At 40.6% G+C, this 20828-nt stretch overlaps 1 protein-coding gene across 3 annotated transcripts in view; it reads right to left on the reverse strand.

The window, feature by feature from the left end:
* Nucleotides 1–7284: 7284 nt before the first annotated feature.
* Nucleotides 7285–20828, reverse strand: part of LOC105196433 (MICOS complex subunit Mic60) — a 37039-nt gene continuing 23495 nt past the window's right edge. For all 3 annotated transcript variants that reach the window (XM_026133763.2, XM_026133761.2, XM_026133762.2), the window contains 5 exons: nucleotides 17202–17360; nucleotides 14952–15055; nucleotides 14041–14228; nucleotides 8930–9125; nucleotides 7285–8391 (listed from right to left, as the gene is read on the reverse strand). In XM_026133763.2, coding sequence (XP_025989548.2) covers nucleotides 8386–8391; nucleotides 8930–9125; nucleotides 14041–14228; nucleotides 14952–15055; nucleotides 17202–17360 — 653 coding nt within the window. In that variant the 3' untranslated portion in view covers nucleotides 7285–8385. The remainder of the gene's footprint in view (nucleotides 8392–8929; nucleotides 9126–14040; nucleotides 14229–14951; nucleotides 15056–17201; nucleotides 17361–20828) is intronic.

Genomic DNA, 20828 nt, shown 5'->3' on the forward strand with positions numbered 1-20828 from the left:
AGAGCATGAAAAAATGAATTCGATTCAGCTATTCGCGCGTATACTCATTAAAAACTTACTTCGTCGTAGATCAAATGCAAATTTGTTAATTAAAAACTTCGCCAAAAGATAAAAAAAATGTCATTTCTAATTACTCATCATTCTTCCTGTCTCTCTTTCATATTTCTTTTTTTTTCAGTTTTTATCAGTGTCGCTTATGAAAATGTACTTAAAGTAAGCGTTTCCCTCAGTTGACGTGCATACCAACAAGTGCGTTCTAAAGATTACATTTAAATTGGAAATGTTTGCAGATCGTCTGAATGTGTACGCCGCGAATCGGCGTCTTTTTCAATTTCTGTAATGCACCGTTAACGAGTCAAATTTAATGAAACACACCAAAGATTTTTCGATGCTGAAACCTAAAGCCAACAAAATTGAAAATTTGCATACAGACTGTTTGAAACTCAATTTTAAAGTTTCAGAATTCTCGCTAAAACCAATGCTCCATATTAACGTCCCCCACCCCCCTCTTCGATGTTTACAGTTTCAAAACTAAACTTATATCACTTTCGAAATAAGCGGCTCATATTAATGATATAGCACTACATCGCTATGTTCGCGCTCCTTTTTGTGACTACAAAATCGCTAAAGCGATTTGATGAAGATTCCTTTGTACATCAAGATTGTGAAATTTTAGTAAAATCTACCGACGAGAAGATACATTAAAAATGTAGCGCACATGTACGAGTTACGTAACGCTTACAGATCAAAGACGCTCCACGGCCGAAGGTATAGCACGGAAATACGCAAATGTCGAAGAAGAAGTTTCAAGAGACGAACTATCGAGTTTCTTCATTGAAATAATAATCATTTATGAAGAGTGGGGCAATTTCCTCTTTGTTCCTTTCCTATATGAAAGACATATCGTCGAATAAAGCTACGAGCAAAATACAGAAAAAAAGATTAATAAATGACGGTCGATAAAGAGATTTCTGCGATTTCCCAATATATTTTTGATCAACCGAGAGAGTAAAGATTAGCAATCGTGATCAGTAGAGAAGATAATCGTATCTTGCAGTAGCCAAAAATGTCAGTTCTCGAGGAATTGTTTCCAAGAATAATTCCGTTAAGCGGTTTAAGAGCCAGGCAGAGCAAAGTGACGGATCGCCTTTCAACGCAGAGAGACTGAGATTTTCCTTCAGAACTGCTAAAATAATTATGTTAGGTTCCTTACGGAGCGTGTTCTGTCGAAGGAAAATCGTCGCGCGACCCATCAGAGTCGAAAACCGAAATCCCGAGGATGACGACTGACGTTCAATAAATATGCTAATATTTCCGCTCTCTATCGGCGGAAATTACGTGTCTTTCCGTGGCACTTTGCCCAATCCGAGTAAAATGACGGTTGATCCTAAGCCGCGGAAATTTATTGCGATCAGAGGATCCTGCGGTCAGCCTGTCGCGCGGTAAGAGACTCGAGATTTCGCGTCTTCGCAGTCATAAATCATCATTCCCGGTAGATCTCGAAAGAACCTGAGCATATTTAGCTTGTCGCCTAATCTTACACGTTTACTGTTATTGGGATAATTTATTTGGGACCTCTGACACTCTCTGCACGTCCTCCCGCGCTACTCGTTCGCCATGTATGAATAATAGCGACATAAAGTGCAGGTCGTTAGCTAAAATAACAGTCGCACCATATCTGCGGTATCGCACGTACATACCCAGCTGTACGTCGTACATAGCTGCAGCGTAACGGGTAACAAAGGAGAATTGCGAAGACATTGGGGGAAACAGCGAGGATACGAGGACACACCTCCCCGGGAATGCGGTACGTCATCGCGTTGTAAAACAATGTTATTTAGTCAGCGTCGGTAGTGCAATTATTTTGCGCGCCCTTCGTTCTGGAGCCCTCCATTTTCGCGACGAATGACGACGGCCGCGTTAGCGAAAACCGCTCGCGTAAAAGCAGACACTTGAAAAATCTCGTAAACGCCCCGGGACAAAGTGCAAGAATCAGCTCTTTGACTTTTCAGCAGTATAAAACAAATAAACATTTGTGCACATACGTCGCGGCCCGACGTTTCACGTTGCGCGCATCACCGGTAAATGTCAAAATGCTGACGAGAAGGCAAAAACTGACAAGGCGTGCCTTTGTACAGCGGGCCGATGTACCAGCACCGTAAGCGTTATTTTTTCACGTCGAGAGCAGCTTGACGCGGGAGGCTTTTTGCAAGCGTCTCTCCCGCATTATCAAGGACAAAAAGAGATTAATTAATTTCGCGGCACGCGAGGGGAGAGGGGCTTACGAAAAACTCGTCGCCGATTAATAATCGCGAAGAACGTCGAATAATTCGTGGTATCCATATGCAACGCGTCACCGACATTCAAATTAGTTTACCCCGACGCAGCTACGCTGTCGTCGTCTGTCGACGGCTAATTAATTAATGACGGTCGCCCCCGGCTAAATGATGAATGTCAGTTACGATTGAACGCCGATCGTTCGGATTTAACGTTTTGGCACGCATAAAGGAGGGATGGAAAACGGTTTATCGAAATCCGTGCGTTTTGCCGGAAGCAGATTTTGTCGAGGGACCGTTTTTGCCCGCTTGGAATTCTCAGCGCGGCGACGGGACCCGCATTGAAAATCCGTCGCTCGGTAAAACTATCGAATTCTCATTGGCTTCGATCCGTCAATCGCGCCGTTATAAAAGTGCGATCGCATCGCGCGTCGGTAGAGAGTAAAGCGCGCGACTCGTGTGAATTCTATCAAATTCGATCAACCATGATAACGATTACCTTTAGAGCCCGTTTAACTCTAATTCAAAAATCACGTTAACGCGTCACAATCTGCCATTGAAAATATATTGGATCAATCAAAGAGTAGCAATGAGGTGTCAATCGTTATAAAAAAAAAAAAGAAGTAACATGTAGAATCAGTTTTATCGCAATGGGAAAGCTCCAAGCTTTCACACTGAAATATTTGGTGAGATAGACCAAACGTTTAGTTAGTGATCAAACGAATTTTATAATTGTAACTATCGAAAGTTGTTTTTGACCAAACAATTATTTTTATTCAACTATAACCAAATAGTTCCGTAAATATAACTAAGCTTTTGGTACTAGTAGCTACAAAATTCACTTAATCATCATTTGGTTACAACTAAACGTTTGATTGATGCTTCTCTCACTGCGGGAGGATAATTCGATCTGTCAATCGGTTACTGATATTCCCGATCTGTATATACAATTCCGGCGTGTCCGAAATCTTTCCCACATGTATTTCACGCTTTCGCGCCGCCGCGTTGCAGTACTATTATATGCCGGGATTGTATCCCAGTGGCGCGTGTGCATTTCCTGCAGTGCGTTCCGCAGCATATCGCGACTCCTTTATTACTTTATGGACCGGTGCCGCGTGCATCCGATCCGCAACTGCACTCCGTTGGAGGTTGTCAAGAGGGTGCGAGCACGAGCGCGCGGGCGCGCCCGCCCTCCCGTTTATGTACTCACCCCGGTACTGCCGTCGGTGTACGTTCACTTTGGCATCCGCAGAATGGACGCTTCGCCTCGGCGAGTTCGATCCAGGAATTCCAGACGGTCCGTTCGACAGCGAGAGACGTCGGTCCTTCCGCTACAGTAATTATTCCACGGACGATATATGACGCGCGCCACGACAACGGCCGATCCACCGTGAAATTGCGCCGTTGTTATTTCGATTTGTCGTACTTGCATTCCTACATCCGATGGGAATATCAGCTGCAACGGGGAATGTCCCTCGGCTTAACAGTTTTAAGGACGGATGCTGCAACGTTACGATCAAAAGCGACGTGATACTCGAGAGAAAAATAAATAATTAAATAAACGCAACTTTCTATTAACATTTAAAAACCTTTTCTATTTAAAAAAAAATATAAATCTCTGGAAATAAATATAAAAAGATAAAGCGCAAATGGAGAATATTTTTTTCAAGGTTCGAATCTTAGCTGAAGTGTTATTTTTTGCAACAAATTCTTTACAGTTTTTGTTTAACAAAAAAAAGTTCTCCTAACAGTTCTCACATTTAGATGCTCGTTAGCATAAGTTGTTATTAAATTAATTTTCAATTTAATATCGTACACTGCAAAACATCTGCTCTAAATATGATGGAAAAAGTAACTTTTTTTTTCACTTTGTAAGTGTGAAATTAAAATGGAATTAGCAACAATCGATGATCGACGAGTCGAGTCGCCATATTGCGAGTTGGTTAAGTTAGGTTGTCCGCTTTAAACAAATGATTATTTGTTTAAAGCGGACAACCTCGCAATATGGCGACTCGACTCGTCGATCGTCGATAATTCTGCTTTAATTTCACACTTACTTAAAGTGGAAAAAAAGTCACTTTTTTCCGTCATATTTAGAGCGGATATGTTTTGCAGTGTAATATTACTAATTCTTGTTCAAATTGGAAAAGTATAATATATAAATAAAATCACATAACAAATATTTATATCAGCACTTAGATCTAACTGCGAGGCTTCTCGTTTATCATTATTTGATTTTTTTCAATAGATTATTTTCTGTTTATGGTACCGCGCGATTATTACTGATTAGGTCACGCGTAATAAACGTTCAGGATATATAATTGTCGTTTCGACAGCTTCACACGAAACAGCGGTACACATTTTGGCATTTTCCGACCGTGACGAAGCATGCTATCGGTTCGAAACAATCGTTGCAGCTGGCATTACAGGAGTCACCGGGCGAATCTCTAATTCGGACTGGATCGACGTCAACCAGTTATGAATGTCAATGCAATTGTTGTCGACGACGACGACGACGACAACGACAACGATAGGTGGTTTGGGAGCATCCAACGCGGATTAAACCCGCGTCGGACCCGAGTATTACGAGCGTGGCCGTTACCGTAAGCACCCGGATGGCAAATTGATTTTAAAGCAATGTCGATACGTCAATGATGGCGCGATGTTCACCCTAATCTCGCAGATCAAGAGACAACAAGCGCGTCACCCGAACATGAAGCGATCGTGCCGTCTCGAACCGATCTCCAGTACGCAGAACGAAAAAGAAAAAGAGCAGAAAAAAAAAGATCCTGCAATGTCTAGCTGCAACCACGTAGAAATAATTTATCGATCGCTCTCGGCTCTTTGCCGTAATAAATCGTCTATATATACTCGCTTCCGGCAAATTTATTCATATCCACGAAATGTCATTGATTTTGAATCGTAGAACTTTCTGTCCGAGGGCGTTTTATTGAACGAAGTTCGGTGCGATTACGCGAATCCATGTAAATCACGGCTCTGTGCGCCGAATTAATTTTTTTTTCTGCGACGTAAAAAGCGCAGCATCTTTAATTGAGCCGCTTTGTCGCGCGGTGAAATGTCCGCATTCGACCGCGCCGCTTTGCGGGCATAAACTTTTTCCGCGGTTGCGACAGATTGGCGTTGCCCGAGGGACAAGCAGGATGATTATCCTTTACAGAGGACTCCCGTTATTAGATTAAAATGGAGCACCGGCCGCGAGTGTCATTAACGTCGCCAATTAGCGCAGCCCCTCGCCGTCTTTGCGCGCGCCGCAGTATTTTATCCGACCCCTCGGGATCTTTATTTGCCCCGGCAAAACAACGCAAAGCGATGTTTTACACGAAAATACATGTCGCTAGCGGTGGCTCCATTATTCCGTAGGGATAGACACGGGGCCCCAAAGGCACAAGGATCCTTCTAAATTCGCGTATAATACTCCAACGCGCAAATAACATTTGTAAGCTGCAGATTTTTATGCATCCGCAAGAGAGAGAAAGAAGAAACAGACGTGTAAAATTTTTATTATACGACGCACAGAGGAGAGACCGTGCGATTTTATTAACGTGTCTTTCTTCTCGTTTGTTTACGTTTGTAATTTCTATTAATAAACATTTCTATTCCAACATAAATTTAAATTTAGATTAAAATGCGACTCTTGAAAAATATTAAATACAAATTAGCTCCGCTGATTTTCTTTTTGCGCGCTCACTATGTATTCAGAGCGCGCATACACCTGACCCCGTATAATAGTTTCCGCCTTGCTTCACCCCGACATATTGTAACCCCTCGAGTTTCCGAGTGTTCTTCCGCGTGTTCCATTAGCATCGTTAGTTAATGCAATTAACTGTGCTCATTCGGTCGCCGATCTCTTCCTAGAATTATTTAACGTGCAAAACATTACACCGCAAAGATGCAAAATACTTCGTGATGATGTAAATACACGACGACTCGTGCCTCGCGAAATCCTTATTCTGAGCGACAAGAATATTATTACCGTTAATTAAGGGTGTTCTCCTCGGCAACTAACTGCTAATTAAGCATATTGCCAAAGAAAATTATATATACATATATACAATTATGTATGCACTCGCGTATATGAAATTATATAAGTATATATACCTACCTGTAAATAATTATTGTTGACAATGCTGGCGCTCGATCCAAATTACTAACTAAAATAAATTATTTTATTATAAGCTAATATACCGTAATTAATCAAAAAGTCATATATATTAATTTTCCAGCAAACAAATACGAATTTGAAACTCTACATCGAGGCATGATTTGTAACGTGGCTGAAAAAAATAAAGGAAATAAATTTTATTATTTACCTTCTCAACATTATTATTGAGCAAAAAAATTGAATGATTGTAAAGAGAAAATTGTCTATTATTTTCCGATACATTTCTGATTTCAAAAAGATATTTCCACGAACCAGCGCAATGATGACCTATGATTACAGAATGCCAGACAACTAATTAATAGTGGTCAATGACATTGCCACATTAGTAAATGACGTAGTAGTTGTTTCAAGACTTGCCACGAATTCCATTCACGCCTTTCCACGAGTTGTGCATTGTCCAAGATCAAACGTTCGATGGATCCATTTTTTATTCTTATATCCGCATTTGCTATTTAAAAAGAATAATATCGTCGCTTTTCATGGGAAAGAATTCAAGGAATCTGTTTCAAAATTTAATTAAAACACTTTTAAAATAAATATTTAAAATGTTTTTTAAAATACACGAGACACTCCGTACATGCTTTTCTGAAAATACGATAATAAGTCATTTTGAAAGGTCAAAAGGATAAAACGTCGCCTTGGGAAATCTTGTAAGTCTTTATAAATTCACCTAGAAAATTATTGAGCACTAAAATCAGCTTTCGACCGACATTGCCAGTTATTTAAATGTGTTGATACATTTTTGGGTCATATTAGAAATTGTTTGCATTGTGTAATCCAAAGAATAGAATATTGAGTTCTCGTTTGATCAATTAATACGACACGTTTCGTCACGAAAAACAATTTTATTTCCAATTTTTACAATGATATCTAGCACGCTTCCCCGTCCCGTTCGAAATAGCGAAGAGGTCTCAAGTGAGAGGCGAAAGACGAGGTAACGGCACGCGACACGCGCGGCGATCGATGCGGTACGAGCGACGAGAGTACGGCGCGCGGGAGAGAGTAATATCCGGTTCTAAAGTAAAAGGTACTCAACTCAGGATGGATGGATGGATGGATAGGTAGATGGATGGGTGGATAGATGGATCAGGACGAGGAGAGTACGCCGAATGCACGCGCATCGGGTGATCGTCGAAAATGCAAGCGCGACAAAACGGCGAGATCAATGCGTGCGAGACGCGTGCGAGATGTGACTGGCCGCGCGTCGCACAATCGCAAATAATAATTTAAATATTCGTGCGTACGCGTTGCGATAAATGTGGGATAAACGCGCTTGAACGCTTTTTTTTCATACCGCCGTCCTTAAAGTAAGAATGCATTCGGTATTTACACTGCGTCCGGTAATCGCTTTCTACTCCATCGCGATTCGTTACTTGAAGCCGTTGCGCGGAATAGCGATGAATGAAAATGAATGTTTGACACATGTCGACTTTTGCGCGCGATGACTACTTTGATAATAATAGAAGCAAATTTTGTCAGATAACATGTTTATTTAATTAAAAACGATTATCAGACAAAGTATTCCACGTTAAATTTCGTATCACTGTTCCGCTCAACGGCACACTCGAAATCTATCCGAGTTATTTAAAACTCCCTCTTCGCGTGTGTCCCACTGAAAAATTTAAATCGAGCCCCGAAGGCGGCATCTCAACGCGCGTGGAAGTATATTTGCGTGCAAACGATAGGAAAAAGAAAAGCGTCTCACTGTGTATTCGCCTCTCCCGGCACACGATATTTCTATTTTTTTAATTGCTAGAAAAGATAATGTTGACTATACAAGACTGGCAGCGATATCTCCGTGTTCTTCGTGCCTTCACTGTTTTCTTCACTGTCTCTCTCCCTGTTTTCCCTCCGTCACCCCCGCCCCGTTCTTCTATGGACGCCCCCGTCTCGTGGTTCGGGACAATTTTCTACGCTCCGCCCGCCTTACTTCTGCTGGAACAATTCGGACAACACCGAAAGGAAAATGAAGAGACGCTCGCAAATCCACGTCCAATTACTGTAAACACTTATAGTACATCGAAAAACACTACATCGATAATTGAAATGCCTTTTTCATACATGCGTATCAAGAGAGAAGCGATAACATCAAGTAAATTAATCAATTGTACATTATAATCAATACGTAATAAACAATGCTTTCTGCAAAATTAATAAATATTTAGCTGAAAAAAAAGATACTCTGTAAATTGTAACTGTTACAACGATGCAATAAAGTTCTCGATGACAAATAAATATAATTAATCTTATCATGTGCTGTGACTGCTATCAAAGAAAAGCTGTGCAAAACCTGTATTACGTGAAAATATCAGTTAAACGTTTAACGAGCGAACTATCGTTGGTACGGAGAGAGAGATGCAGCTGGCTATTAATTACTGTAAACATTCAACAAGCATTTCTCAGCTGGACCATCGTGAGAGCGTATTTAATCGCGCTGCTTGTGTAAGAGATTGTAACTTGGTACACTGACCTTGGCGGGATCACCGGCGCCGAGATATACGAGACCGGTTGCACCTGCGTACGCCAGCAGGGTGTCGATTGCCTGCTGCGTCTCCAATAGGATCCTAGTCTCGTTCATCCAGTCGCTGGCGACGCTTCTGGGCGCACCCTTCAGCAGATTCATGTACCTCAGGGTCATTTTAAAGTTGCCGCGATCCAACCAATATCTGAAACAATCGATTAGAGGCGATATGTTTAAAGACGTCAGACAGATCCATTTGTATAATATTTTCATTTGCTCGGCGCAGCTTAATAAATTGTAATAACGTCTCTGGGCAAATATTGATTTGTTAATTTGATGTAATCGAACGTTTCGCAAATAACGAATGGCGGCGGTCCGCAATTTGCGGGAAGCAATCAACGTGGAAGATTTGTGGCCGATTTCTCTATGGTTATTCAAGAGTACAACCGGTTGCTGGCCACTTCACTCCACAGTCTCGAGACACACGAAAACCCACTCTCCTTCTCCTTTTCCTTCCTGGTCATTCTCTCACGTTTTCGGTGAAATATCGGACTGAGCGAGTTTGGCGAAAGGCTGAATAGTTGGCGACATCCTGGAACCGGAAGCCGCACTATCGAACACGATCTTCCAGGAAGCGTCAATTTTGAGAGAACAAGAGAGAGAGAGAGAGAGAGAGAGAGAGAGAGAGAAAGAGAGAGAAAAGCCGAGGTTTGCTGAAAACTTTATCCCTAGCCAAAAGTTCGAACAGACATCTCCCACGAGTCGTTTGTTCGTTCGTTTGGAGGACGAAATGTTTATTCATCAGCTTAGGATTAAGTTGGTGATATCCAGCGGATGTAGCTTTTCTCTTGGCGCAGAAACGCCGAGCCTCCAAGAGAAAACCACATGCAGGACAGAACATCGGCCGGGAACTTTACACAGAGTACATCGGGTCGCTTCCGATACGGTAAAGTGAGATTAATGTTGCAGCCCGGCTTACCGGGGTAGATTAGGAAGGGAAGAAAAAACGCCAGTGTTTTTAAAGCAGCGCGAGAGAATTTCTAAACGAGCGGACGGTACAATTGAAAGTCATCCTTTCTTTCGCTGCTCCGCGATACCTAAATCCAAGTCCAACCTAGTTACCCAGTACGTTCTGTTTGGGATTTATTGCAAAATAATAGAAACTATTGGTATTTAATATTATTGATATAATCAATTTAATATTATTGATGCTAGTATTATATTGTCAATTTAAAAATTAACTGATCATTACCGGATTTTGTTCGACCGTATCTGGTCTGCTGCAGAAATTGCAACTTGCAAAAAACAACTCGAGGATCAACTGATATCACGGACAATCCGGTGTACGTCGGAGACTACATTGCCTATATTCTCACACACATATACACACACATTATGACAGATCCTGCAGAAGGGTTACGTGAAATGGGACGCGGCGCGATGTGGAACGTTTATCCGTCCCTTCGGTATCTTGAGATCGACTCTCCTAGGTAGTCCACATGGCCTAATTCGGGGCACGGACGCGCAACGATCGTGGATACTGAAGTTTCTTGCTGCTTTCGGATTTCATATTCGGCGATATCGCTCCGCGGAAACTTTCCCGCTTGGCCTTCACGAACGATTCTCCGGGTCTATTTAGAAAATCCTTCGTTTTTTTTGGGGGGTATGTTCCTTTGCTGTAGATCGTGGATAAGCTCAGTCAGTTTTCTTTACGTCGAGCGATTGTCTCGGTGCACGATATGGATTTCTCATAATAATTTTAATTGAATTATCGTGTAAAACAAAGAATCCGCCAGTATACTTCCTCTTATCTATAAATTTTTTGGTCTATCTAAAGCTCATTTCTTTTTATTTTTAGTAAAGAAATCTCTCTTGTGCGAGAATTTACAGTTTTTATTAATTTAAGAAACTTTATATTTCAAAGTATCGAGAAAAATCTTTTAGCTTCCACTTTAATTTTAATCAATAGATAATCAAGAGATAATTCAAGAGATAATTCAGTTTCGACGAACACAGTTCATTGCTTGTAATATCCATTTAGAAATTTCGTTGCTCGAAATAAAATGCGGATAATTATAAAACAGACCTACTTACGTTGCATAATGCACGTACGGTCGTTCGTGTTTCAAACTAATCGAACAAAAGATGGAACCTGAATTTTAAAACGTGTTCCTTAAATATTCATTTGCAAAAGCTAGGACAATGGTGCTTCTTTCAAGTCCGTAAAATTTTTTACGGGATGTAGTTTCGTGATATATCGATCGTACGTTGCGATAGTACACCTCTCGGGAGCTTAGAAGTTTTACCCGCGGGCGCTGAAAGAATGTGTGCATATCGCAGTGTACCCCAAAATTAAAAATTTAACAGATTCACGTTCGCGTTTTGGTGCATTCGTTCATGGATGACGAAGACGCGTTACGCAGATGTACGTCGCACATATCGGCAATTCTAAAGGCATAACTTATATCGGCGTGACTTATTTTTAACTCGGAACTGATCCGGGAAACCTGGCGATTTCATCACCGATTTCAATAAAGTTTTGATGGTATGTAATATTCATTCATACTGATATAATGATAAAATCGTAAAATCCAATATTCAGACATTCTCGAGAAAATGGTGATAAAAGTTTTCCTATCAACATTAATCTCTTGAAGCTATCATTAGATCAGCAAAAATAGCAAAAAATAACCATTAAAAAAGAACCGGGTATAGAAAAAAAACATTGTAAAATCAGTTTTGTAACAAATTGTTAAAAAATTACTGTAAAAAAAACTAACTACATCAATCGATTCTATTAAAAAAGTTATTAAAAGGATAGATATAACCTTTTCAATCATTTATCGCTTACGCAAAAAAAATGGACAATGTTGGTACACAGAAAAAAAATTAATATCAAATCAACAATGTGTTTTATATATAAGCAAGAATATAAATCTTCGAAAAATTTATAATCTTAAACAGACACAATTTGCTTACATGAAGAGAAAAATTTTCTTGATGTAAGAAAATTATGTCTGTTAAAAATTATAAATTCTTCCAAGATTTTATATTCTTGCTTATATATAAAACAAAGATTGTTGATTTGATACTAAACTTTTTTTCTGTATAAAAAAGTTTTTATCATCATTTCTCAAGAATACCTGAATATTGGGGTTATGGCTTTACCATAGTATAAGCGAATGCTATACGTCCGCGAAACTTTATTGAAATTGGCGATGACTACTAAATTCTCTTTGTCAGTCCGCTGATAAAGCGTGCCATTCGTATCAGCAATATGTTACTTATTTACGTCGCCGAGTGCCATTCGTTACGTCTGCTGCGATATATCGGTTTGTTTTGCATGAGGTTCCGCGCGTTGAAAGAAAACAAAAAGTATTCTTGATAGAATAATTAAGTATTCATCAGGACACCGCTCACGCCTTCTACGAGCGGCGAGGGAAGAATACAACTCAAATTGCATCGCGGAATAGCTCTGATTAAAAGAGCACGTATCGCTGCAAGCTCTACTCTGCAAAATTACGTATGAAATTACAAAATGTCACAAGTCAATTCGCTCAAAGCCATTCAGCTGCTAAATCAAGAAATTACGTTAAATTTCGCAGATCACGATCGTATATTATCTCGAGAAATTACGAGTTTTTTCCCACGCCATTCGTTTGTAAGATGTAAAACTCTTGTTGAAACTTTTACTTTCTTTACAAGCTACACGGTCAATCGGTTTGAAATTTTAATTATAATATTATAGTATTAGTTTTAATATAATATTAGCTTTAATTAATGTAATTCTATGTACCCATACAGCACTTGCAGCAACATTGTTACAATGTTGCAACAATATTTCTGCAATCTTCTGTTTGCAGAAATATTGTTGGAACATTGCTGCGACGTTGTAACAATGTTGCTGCAATTTCTGTGCTGTATGGGGTAGTTTTTAAACAGATTGAAGCATTTTAATTTTTCGATTCTATCTCCTTGAGTACAGGTGCCCCTTCGTGACGCGTGAGAGACGCCGGCTGATTGTATCTTCCAGCATCCCGTATCGCGGCCGTTAAAGTCTCGCTCTCCTCAAACATTTGCAATTTTTCCGCCGCAGTTAAGACACGATCGAGCGATGAATTTTTCGTGCGGACGAAAACACGCGCCGCTGTTCTCGCGGATTTGCGTACGTGAGATCGTTCGAATATCGGATAGAACGTCATTACGTGCCAATACGGATTTTCTCACAGCTGTACAAGACATTCTATCGTCAAAATGAAACTTTAACGACGGATTCTCTCACAAATTTACAGTCGAGCGCTTTCGCACGCTCCATTTTTCGCGCCGATATTTTATTTACGCTGTGGGCTTTAATAAAACATGATTGTAATGTTTTGATGGGACACGACAATAATTTTCGTTGAAAAAATAAATTGATGGGAGCTACAACATATGCGTCGCGAGATATGGTTATCTTTATTTAGTGTTACCCAGGATAAATCGAGGGCACCTTCCATAAGGGCCGGAAAACCAAAGGGCCGCTGACACGAGAAAAACGAAGGGATAAGTTGGTAAAACGGCCAGCGGATTTTGCCGAGGATAACCTGACGAGTAGTAAATGGCGGTGTTCTTTGTCAAAGTGTACGTGGCGGGTATTACGGCAGGTGTTTTCGTCTTTCCCGCCTCGTTGATGGTCGGCTGGATATATTGCGCTCTACTCAGTCCTTAGGGTCTCGTAAGGATAATTTATAGGGTCAACTCGAGACCGGAGCGATCAAGAGAAAGGGTGACGGAGGGCCTTGCGTGACGAGGAAATTGCCGCTCGAGTTACGAGTACAATAAAAGTGCATTTAATCGGCGACACGATAAATTCTATCGGTGCTCAGCATCGACAATTTTGCACCCGCCGTTGTTTACTTTCTCATCCCGTGTGCCGTTTTCGTATCGTAAACTTCGCAAGATGACGGATTTTAAAAGACTTACAAGACCCAGTGTGAATATAATGTGCGATAAAATAGATACTGGGGAAGGTATTCCGCCTCGATTACAATCCGGTCGCGAGTTCCTTTGCGCACAATAAATTCATTCGATCCTTTCATCTACGAAGACGGGAATCTTTGACAATTTACGAGAATTCTTACCTGGCACGTTGGAGTATGTCGTACGTATTCAGCGAGTCTACGTCGATTGGCTCGTCTTCGAGCTCCCTTTTCGGAATTGAATTGGCCGTTTTGATGATCAAGAAACTTTGAAGATAGCTAAGAAGATATATAGGCAGAGCTGCACCGCCTTCAGGCACCATGGCTAATCTTCTTGCCACGCTCTCTACCTAGTAATGTACGAGCAAGCCACTTTAAAAAATTGATATTATCATTTACATAAACGAATTCCGCGAGCTAATGCCGTAAAAAAGAAACTTGGTAAATGAAAAGGGAAACTTTAGAAAATTATCATGCTGTTGTATAAAAATTTATTAAAGTTAAAGGAAAAATTTATTACATTTACCACGTATAAATTGAACTGAACTCGATACATAACAAAAATACCTATATTAAATAATCAAATTTAATGTATAATGTAATAAATTGCACAAAGTAGAATTTATTATATTGTGCAATATTAAATTTGCAGTCAAATTGTACGCAATTTGAGTTATTTTTAATTATTCAAATCACCATTGTTCCTATTCAATTTGTCGTCAATTTAACTAAAATAGAGGTAAACAATTCAACTCAAGAAATGTTTAGTAACTAAATTTGAAATTCAGTTACTAAATGCAAACGTTAATATAAACGCTGTTCACTTTGACACTGAACGATTTAATCACAGAAATAGGTTGATGAGAGAATTCTGACATACAGGAAAGTTAAAATTAACAAAAAACAACTCATCATTAACTCAAGGATTAATTTAATTTGATTCTGTAATATTTAATAGTGTAAAATGCTATATAAAACGTTTATTTGTTCAATTTAAATTGTTAATAGCAATCGGCAATCTCAAAGATCGTTTCGCGAGGGACACGTCTGATTTTAAAGAATGTGATAATTACCTTCAGGAACCTCTCACGGAGGGTATCCTCCGGGAACACGCCTCTCTTGGCCGCCTCCTCGGGAATGCTTTGAATTGCGGCGCACACCAGGGGATCCTCCTTCGCTGGAATCAAAGGAAAACTGAACTGATGCGAATGTACAACTCAACCCATCTGTTTAATTAATTAAAGTACCAATTGACGTCCATTTTTCATCCGCTCGTTCGTTCGGCCAACATTTCGAGAATTCCGAGTGAAAATTAATCAGCGTACGTATGTTATTCGCAATAACCGAATTTCCGCTGTAGCCCAATTTGCTTTGTGGCCACCGTATCCGCAACATTCTGGCTATGTTTTTCTCTCGTTAAACGTATTGCTTACACTGCAGCTACAACGCGCTATGGATACACGTTTCAACTTGCGGTTCTCGTTCAGTTATCGCAAATAACAGGTGTACCATAATAAGTGTACGGTGAGAAGGCTGTTTTTATCGGGTAATCGCAAATTTACGTCAATGGTTGAAACATCGATTGAACCTCCCGGGAATACGCGTCCGTTGCGCTAATTGTCGATTGGAAAGTATCAGCGAAAATTAAAATTACGAAGGCGACTTTGCGGCGAGAAAGAGAGAGAGAGAGAGAAAGAGAGAGAGAGAGATTAAAACGGCGAAAACGCTCGGGGAAAAGAATTTATAGACACTTGGCGCAATTAAGGCCGAACGTTCGTAGGGACATAATTAATGAACACGTACGCGACGCTCCATCAGGCTAACACGGGCTCTTTTGAAATGCCCACCGTACAGCCTTTATGAAGGTTACGCTCGCTTCCGATTAAACGGTAAATCTTCGACGGTGCTCTTTGCCTTTTGCTCCGCTCTTAACCGTTCGGTGTAACCCACATACACACACCGAATTTAAGCGAGAGACCCCGCGCCGTCGTCTCTATTGTTCCAACCTTTCATACCTTGGCTCGGAACGAAAGCCGCCCTTGAAATAGAGCGCGAATTGCTGGGACGCGGCGGCGGGACCGAGCAATTAAAAGCGCGTACGGAACTCATTCTCGAGCGGAGAAAAAGCTACTATAATACTGTGAAAGCTGGAGCAAAACTCTTTCCGCGCGTTTGCTGCTTCAAATTAGACTCTGATTGACAGAGAACAGATCAACGTCGAGAAAAATCAACATCACCGAACTTGATAGCGCTCTCGTATTTCAAATTGACAATTGCAAACATCGAGAGACTGTGAGTGGCAAGGCACGAAGATATATGTATGACAAATTATATTTACGGAAAAAGTCGCGAAAAAAAGGTGAATCAGATGAAATATGTGAATCTCGGCTTTTATACGTTCGAATGCTATTGTTGTGCAGCAAAGTGCTGTTGAAAGCGTGTTCCAACGCGCTGGAAACGGCGCTATGTCACGCCGAAAAAATTCAAAGGATGAAACAATAACACATCCCGTGTAAAAATAATATTTTTTGATATCACAGCGTAGAATAATAACGGAGATACATAAATAAACATTAAGCTGGAAATTTAGATAAATTGTTCGTCTGTTGTGGAAAAGAGACGCTACACGAGGAGAGGGGGGGGGGGCAGAGAGGGCGTTAGGTTTTTAGTCATTTAAATATTTAACTGCGTTCTGTAAATATGCACGTGTACGTATTTAATGTTTCAGAGACCATAATAGCGCGCATGAGATCCTGCGCAATACTCCGCCGAGTTAATTAACTTAGCCCGATGTTGATGTTAACAAAGTTCATATGCGAAAAAAAATGTGCGGCAATCATAACAATCATTGCGAGCAATAATAATTACGGCTGCAGTAGCAGCGAAATGCGACGACTCCCCAGCTACAACTGCAAAGTCTTCGCTTCGCGTTTCCACACTCTAAGTTTCTCGCGTTACTTTAGAAGTTATTCGCCATATTTTGTATCAGCCGCAAACTGCAGCCCACCGTAATATGAAATTACTTTAGAAGCCCATCGCATTATTTCTTCGTTTGAAAGGCAAGTGTGTCCAAATGCACGTAAGTTAGCATATATGCGCATGGCTAAAATATTTCGAATAAATTATCATCTATGAGAAACAGCAGGGCGCATAGATTTTAATAAATTTATATTATTTATGTATTAAAATTTGTAAATTAAAATTTGGACAGCATCCTTAATTTCTTCAATTTTTTAATTACTTATTTGATTCTTAATATATCCTTAATATCAAACTAAATTTTCTTATGCCTTTAATGTAATAAATTAAATCAAGACACTTACGTGCTGCCTTCGAGACGGCCTTAATTTCGGGTTCCAGCGGTTTAATTGCTTTATCCTTTGGTGCACCCAGTGGCGCGATTTTTACTGTCCTAGCCAAGGCTTGACAGGCCGCCCAAAGAATTTGTACATTCGACGCACCCTTCTCCTCTTCCAAGCGTGCTGAAACAAAAATATTTCATTTAAATTATTTGATAAAAATTCCTTGCGGCCAAGAGAAACTTACGCTACGTTTTCGTCACCATTAAAAATTTAAATAGTCTGTTAATAGGCCGGGACGCGAAAGTTCATGTGGTGTTGATAAAGCCCGAAAATCGCGCTCGTTTCTCTTCCTCTAACATAATTTTGCATTTTTTACGGACGTAAATTACCGAAAGAGATAACTACCAGAATTTATATCCGAAAGTTATTACACGTTAGATATTTAAATATTGCAAAAAAACTAGACAAAAATGCAATTTAGCAACGTGTTGTACATGTTACGTAAAATTTAATACGTATATTGTTATTAAGTCTCTAACATCGAATTACGATTCATTAGTCTACAACGCCCTATCATGAAATCATCAAAAAAGGAGATCAACGATCGTCGTGAGAGATCGATTCGTAAAATTCGCTTATTTAATTTGTGCCCATGTGTTCGCTGTGGTTCTCCGATCGTTCAGAAATCCTCGGAGAATATCGCCGTTGTGTTACAGTAACAAACATTTCGCGCGCTTCCATATTAACAATGGCGAAATTTTTGGACAACAACGCTCGTCGTGAGAAAATCCTGACGCGCACGTGAATTATGAAAGCTCGAACTATGCTCATCCAACACGTGTCCTGAAAGGTTGCGCAAAATTAGCGTTGTGCACAATTCCGCATACGGTTCGTAAACAAAGATAAGACTGCGGCGCCGACAAACGTGTAATTCACAAGCATTCGTTGAAACATTAAAATGTTGTGATATACGCGCGAAAATAAAACTCGCGGCGATTTATTTATGTCTCGCACCGAATAAAAGTCGCTTGGGCTATATAGCACGTACTGTCACGTTCCGCCGACACGTATCGGCATCGACATAGCTGTAAAACATGCGTTTTAATGAATCCACACCAACCGCGGCAACGGTACGTGTCGATGTCGGCCAAAATTCTCGCAAAGAATGTTTTGCCGTTACATGTCGTTGGTGATCTGAATCGGTAAACGGCAGAGAATGGATGAAGAGATAAATCAAGAAAAATTAATTAAAATTACCTCACGAAACGATGTATTCTGTTTTTGTAACGTAAGTTTAATCAATTTTAACAAGTAATAAAATTTGCATCGCGGCATCCTAAAATATTCATCAAACTCGTCGTATTTTAATAAGTTCTTGAATAATGTTTAATGCTCTCCTTCAAGTTCTAATTTTATTTTATCTTTTAATATTGCATGTACCCATTTTCGATTTCGTTTCTTTATTTTCTTGACTTCTCGGCTTCGTTTTCGTCTAGAAATAAGCCTATCAGGACCAATTCTTCGCCCGCTGGATGAGCCATCCATTATGATCGCCAAACGTCAATTGTCGAACGGTTGTCGCAACAGTCTGAACATGTGCTAATTTTATCGTGCCGGTGCCAGTACGTGTCGTTTGCCGGAACGTGACGGTCCATGCCGAATAGCATGAATCGACCTTAATAATGCATTTTACAGGCACATCCGTCCGGCACAGATTCGCGAGAAAAAAATTGGCAACGACGGGGAAATAAACAGCCGCATGATAAACGGATTTCATCGTCAATATGGTCGAACTGAAAATGTGTTCGAATACAGTTTATATCGTAGTAAATACCTCCATACGAGTCGAGTGGCGCGAACGTGAAAACATTATTTTTGAAACATACGTACCCTCGGCGGGTCAATTAAATGGTAATATAATCACGGTATTTGCGATTTCGTATTTGTTAACTTCACCGCGACTAATTGAATCATCGTTAAATTATCCTATCGACATAATTGGCATTTAATCGACGGGCATGACGAGCATCCACCTGTCGACCGGCGATTGATGAACTGTAAATCGGCCAGAAAGATGTTCGGCACGACCGTTAAAGCCGCCAAGGCGGGCGCGAGAGGTGCGGGATTCAGCTGGATCTCCCGGTGCTTCCAGCTCGTGATTTATTACGCGTATCAATCCGGAGAGGGTTTACGAAGCGATCTCTTGTCTCGAGAAAATTACTCCGCTCGGTTAGAGATTTTTCGTGCGATCCTCGCCTGTTTTCTCAGATCAGGATGATCTGGTGTACACACACTTCCGATCGTTTTGTCTGACGACACGTGCAAACATCGCATTACGCGAATTAACGTCAATTTAAACGAGGCTCGGTGAACTTTAATTCTCGGACTCGTGACATATAATTTTCTCATTTTAGTACCAACGTTTATCTAATTCAACATTATCGTGATCCGCCCGAAATTACCAAAGCAATTACAGTCGGTCCACGCTCGGGCTTTAAAGAGTAGCGCGAAAGCAAATTACGGTCTGTAATAAGTGCAATATCATTCTTTATAACGACAATCGCTCTAAAAGCACGAACGTTTCCAGGACACAAGCGCGCGCGCGCGTGATTAATCTGCTGCGATAGAGGGGTTCCGTCCTTCTTCGTAATTTTATCGTCGCGGCGAGTTACGGGCCGCACTTTTGTCGTCCAAATATCATTATCGTGCTTTTTCATAAAATATCCATAATACATTCAGCAAGGGAGGGGGGGGGAGGGGAGAGAAAAAAAGGAAATCCTTGCACTTGGCTTAGTCAGCGCAAACCGCCGGTTATCTCCCGTTTTTAAATTACTCGGGCTCGAATAACCGAATCCGCGATTCGCGGTCGCGGCAATATCATTTCTCACAATGGCAATAAAATTCCGGTGCTCTTTAAGCTAATCCTACGCGGGGAGGAGAGAGGGCGCATTTTTATTGCGCGACGCCTCGCAGGACACCGGGGTTGGACCGTATTATCAATTTCGCCGCATAAGCAAAGCAACCTCGCGAATTTGCAACTGCAAACCAGCCCCGGCCCGTACCCTGGGTGAATTACCGAATCCGTCGTGCCATTTCAGCTTTATTGCCCGGTCGGCCCCGCCGCTTTATTGGTGTATTACACACAGGTCGCGACTGCCTGTCGCTATTTCCTTTTATGAGTGAGAGTCGAGCGCGATAGGTAATTCTAACGAAAAATCGAACACAAGTCGTATCGACTTGTCGGCCACGGCGAAATTCCTTTCGTGAAACTGTGTGTGCACTGTATATTCGCCACGCCCTAGAAACTAATTATTCGATAACATTCGGGCAGTTATTAAGTCCGCGGTTTTATATTCGCTTGCCAGTCATCGTCCGATTTTATTGGCAATATCGTTGGATCTGCTATAATGCCACGTAGGTCCAGCCATCCTACTCTTTCATCGCCTATCGAAATACATGTATAGAAAAAAAAAAAAAAAAAAAAAAAAAACAATTTAACTTTCAAATTTTTCAATTCCTTGAATATAATCCTCAAGATAAATATGCAAATATATAATGAAGTACACGTTTTCAATATTTGATTTCATAATGCTTAAATCCTGCTTAGCTGGCAAAGTACACATCGCATACATAATCGATCAATTTTCA

Source organism: Solenopsis invicta, chromosome 16, assembly GCF_016802725.1.
Source record: "Solenopsis invicta isolate M01_SB chromosome 16, UNIL_Sinv_3.0, whole genome shotgun sequence".
NCBI classification, from domain to species: domain Eukaryota; kingdom Metazoa; phylum Arthropoda; class Insecta; order Hymenoptera; family Formicidae; genus Solenopsis; species Solenopsis invicta.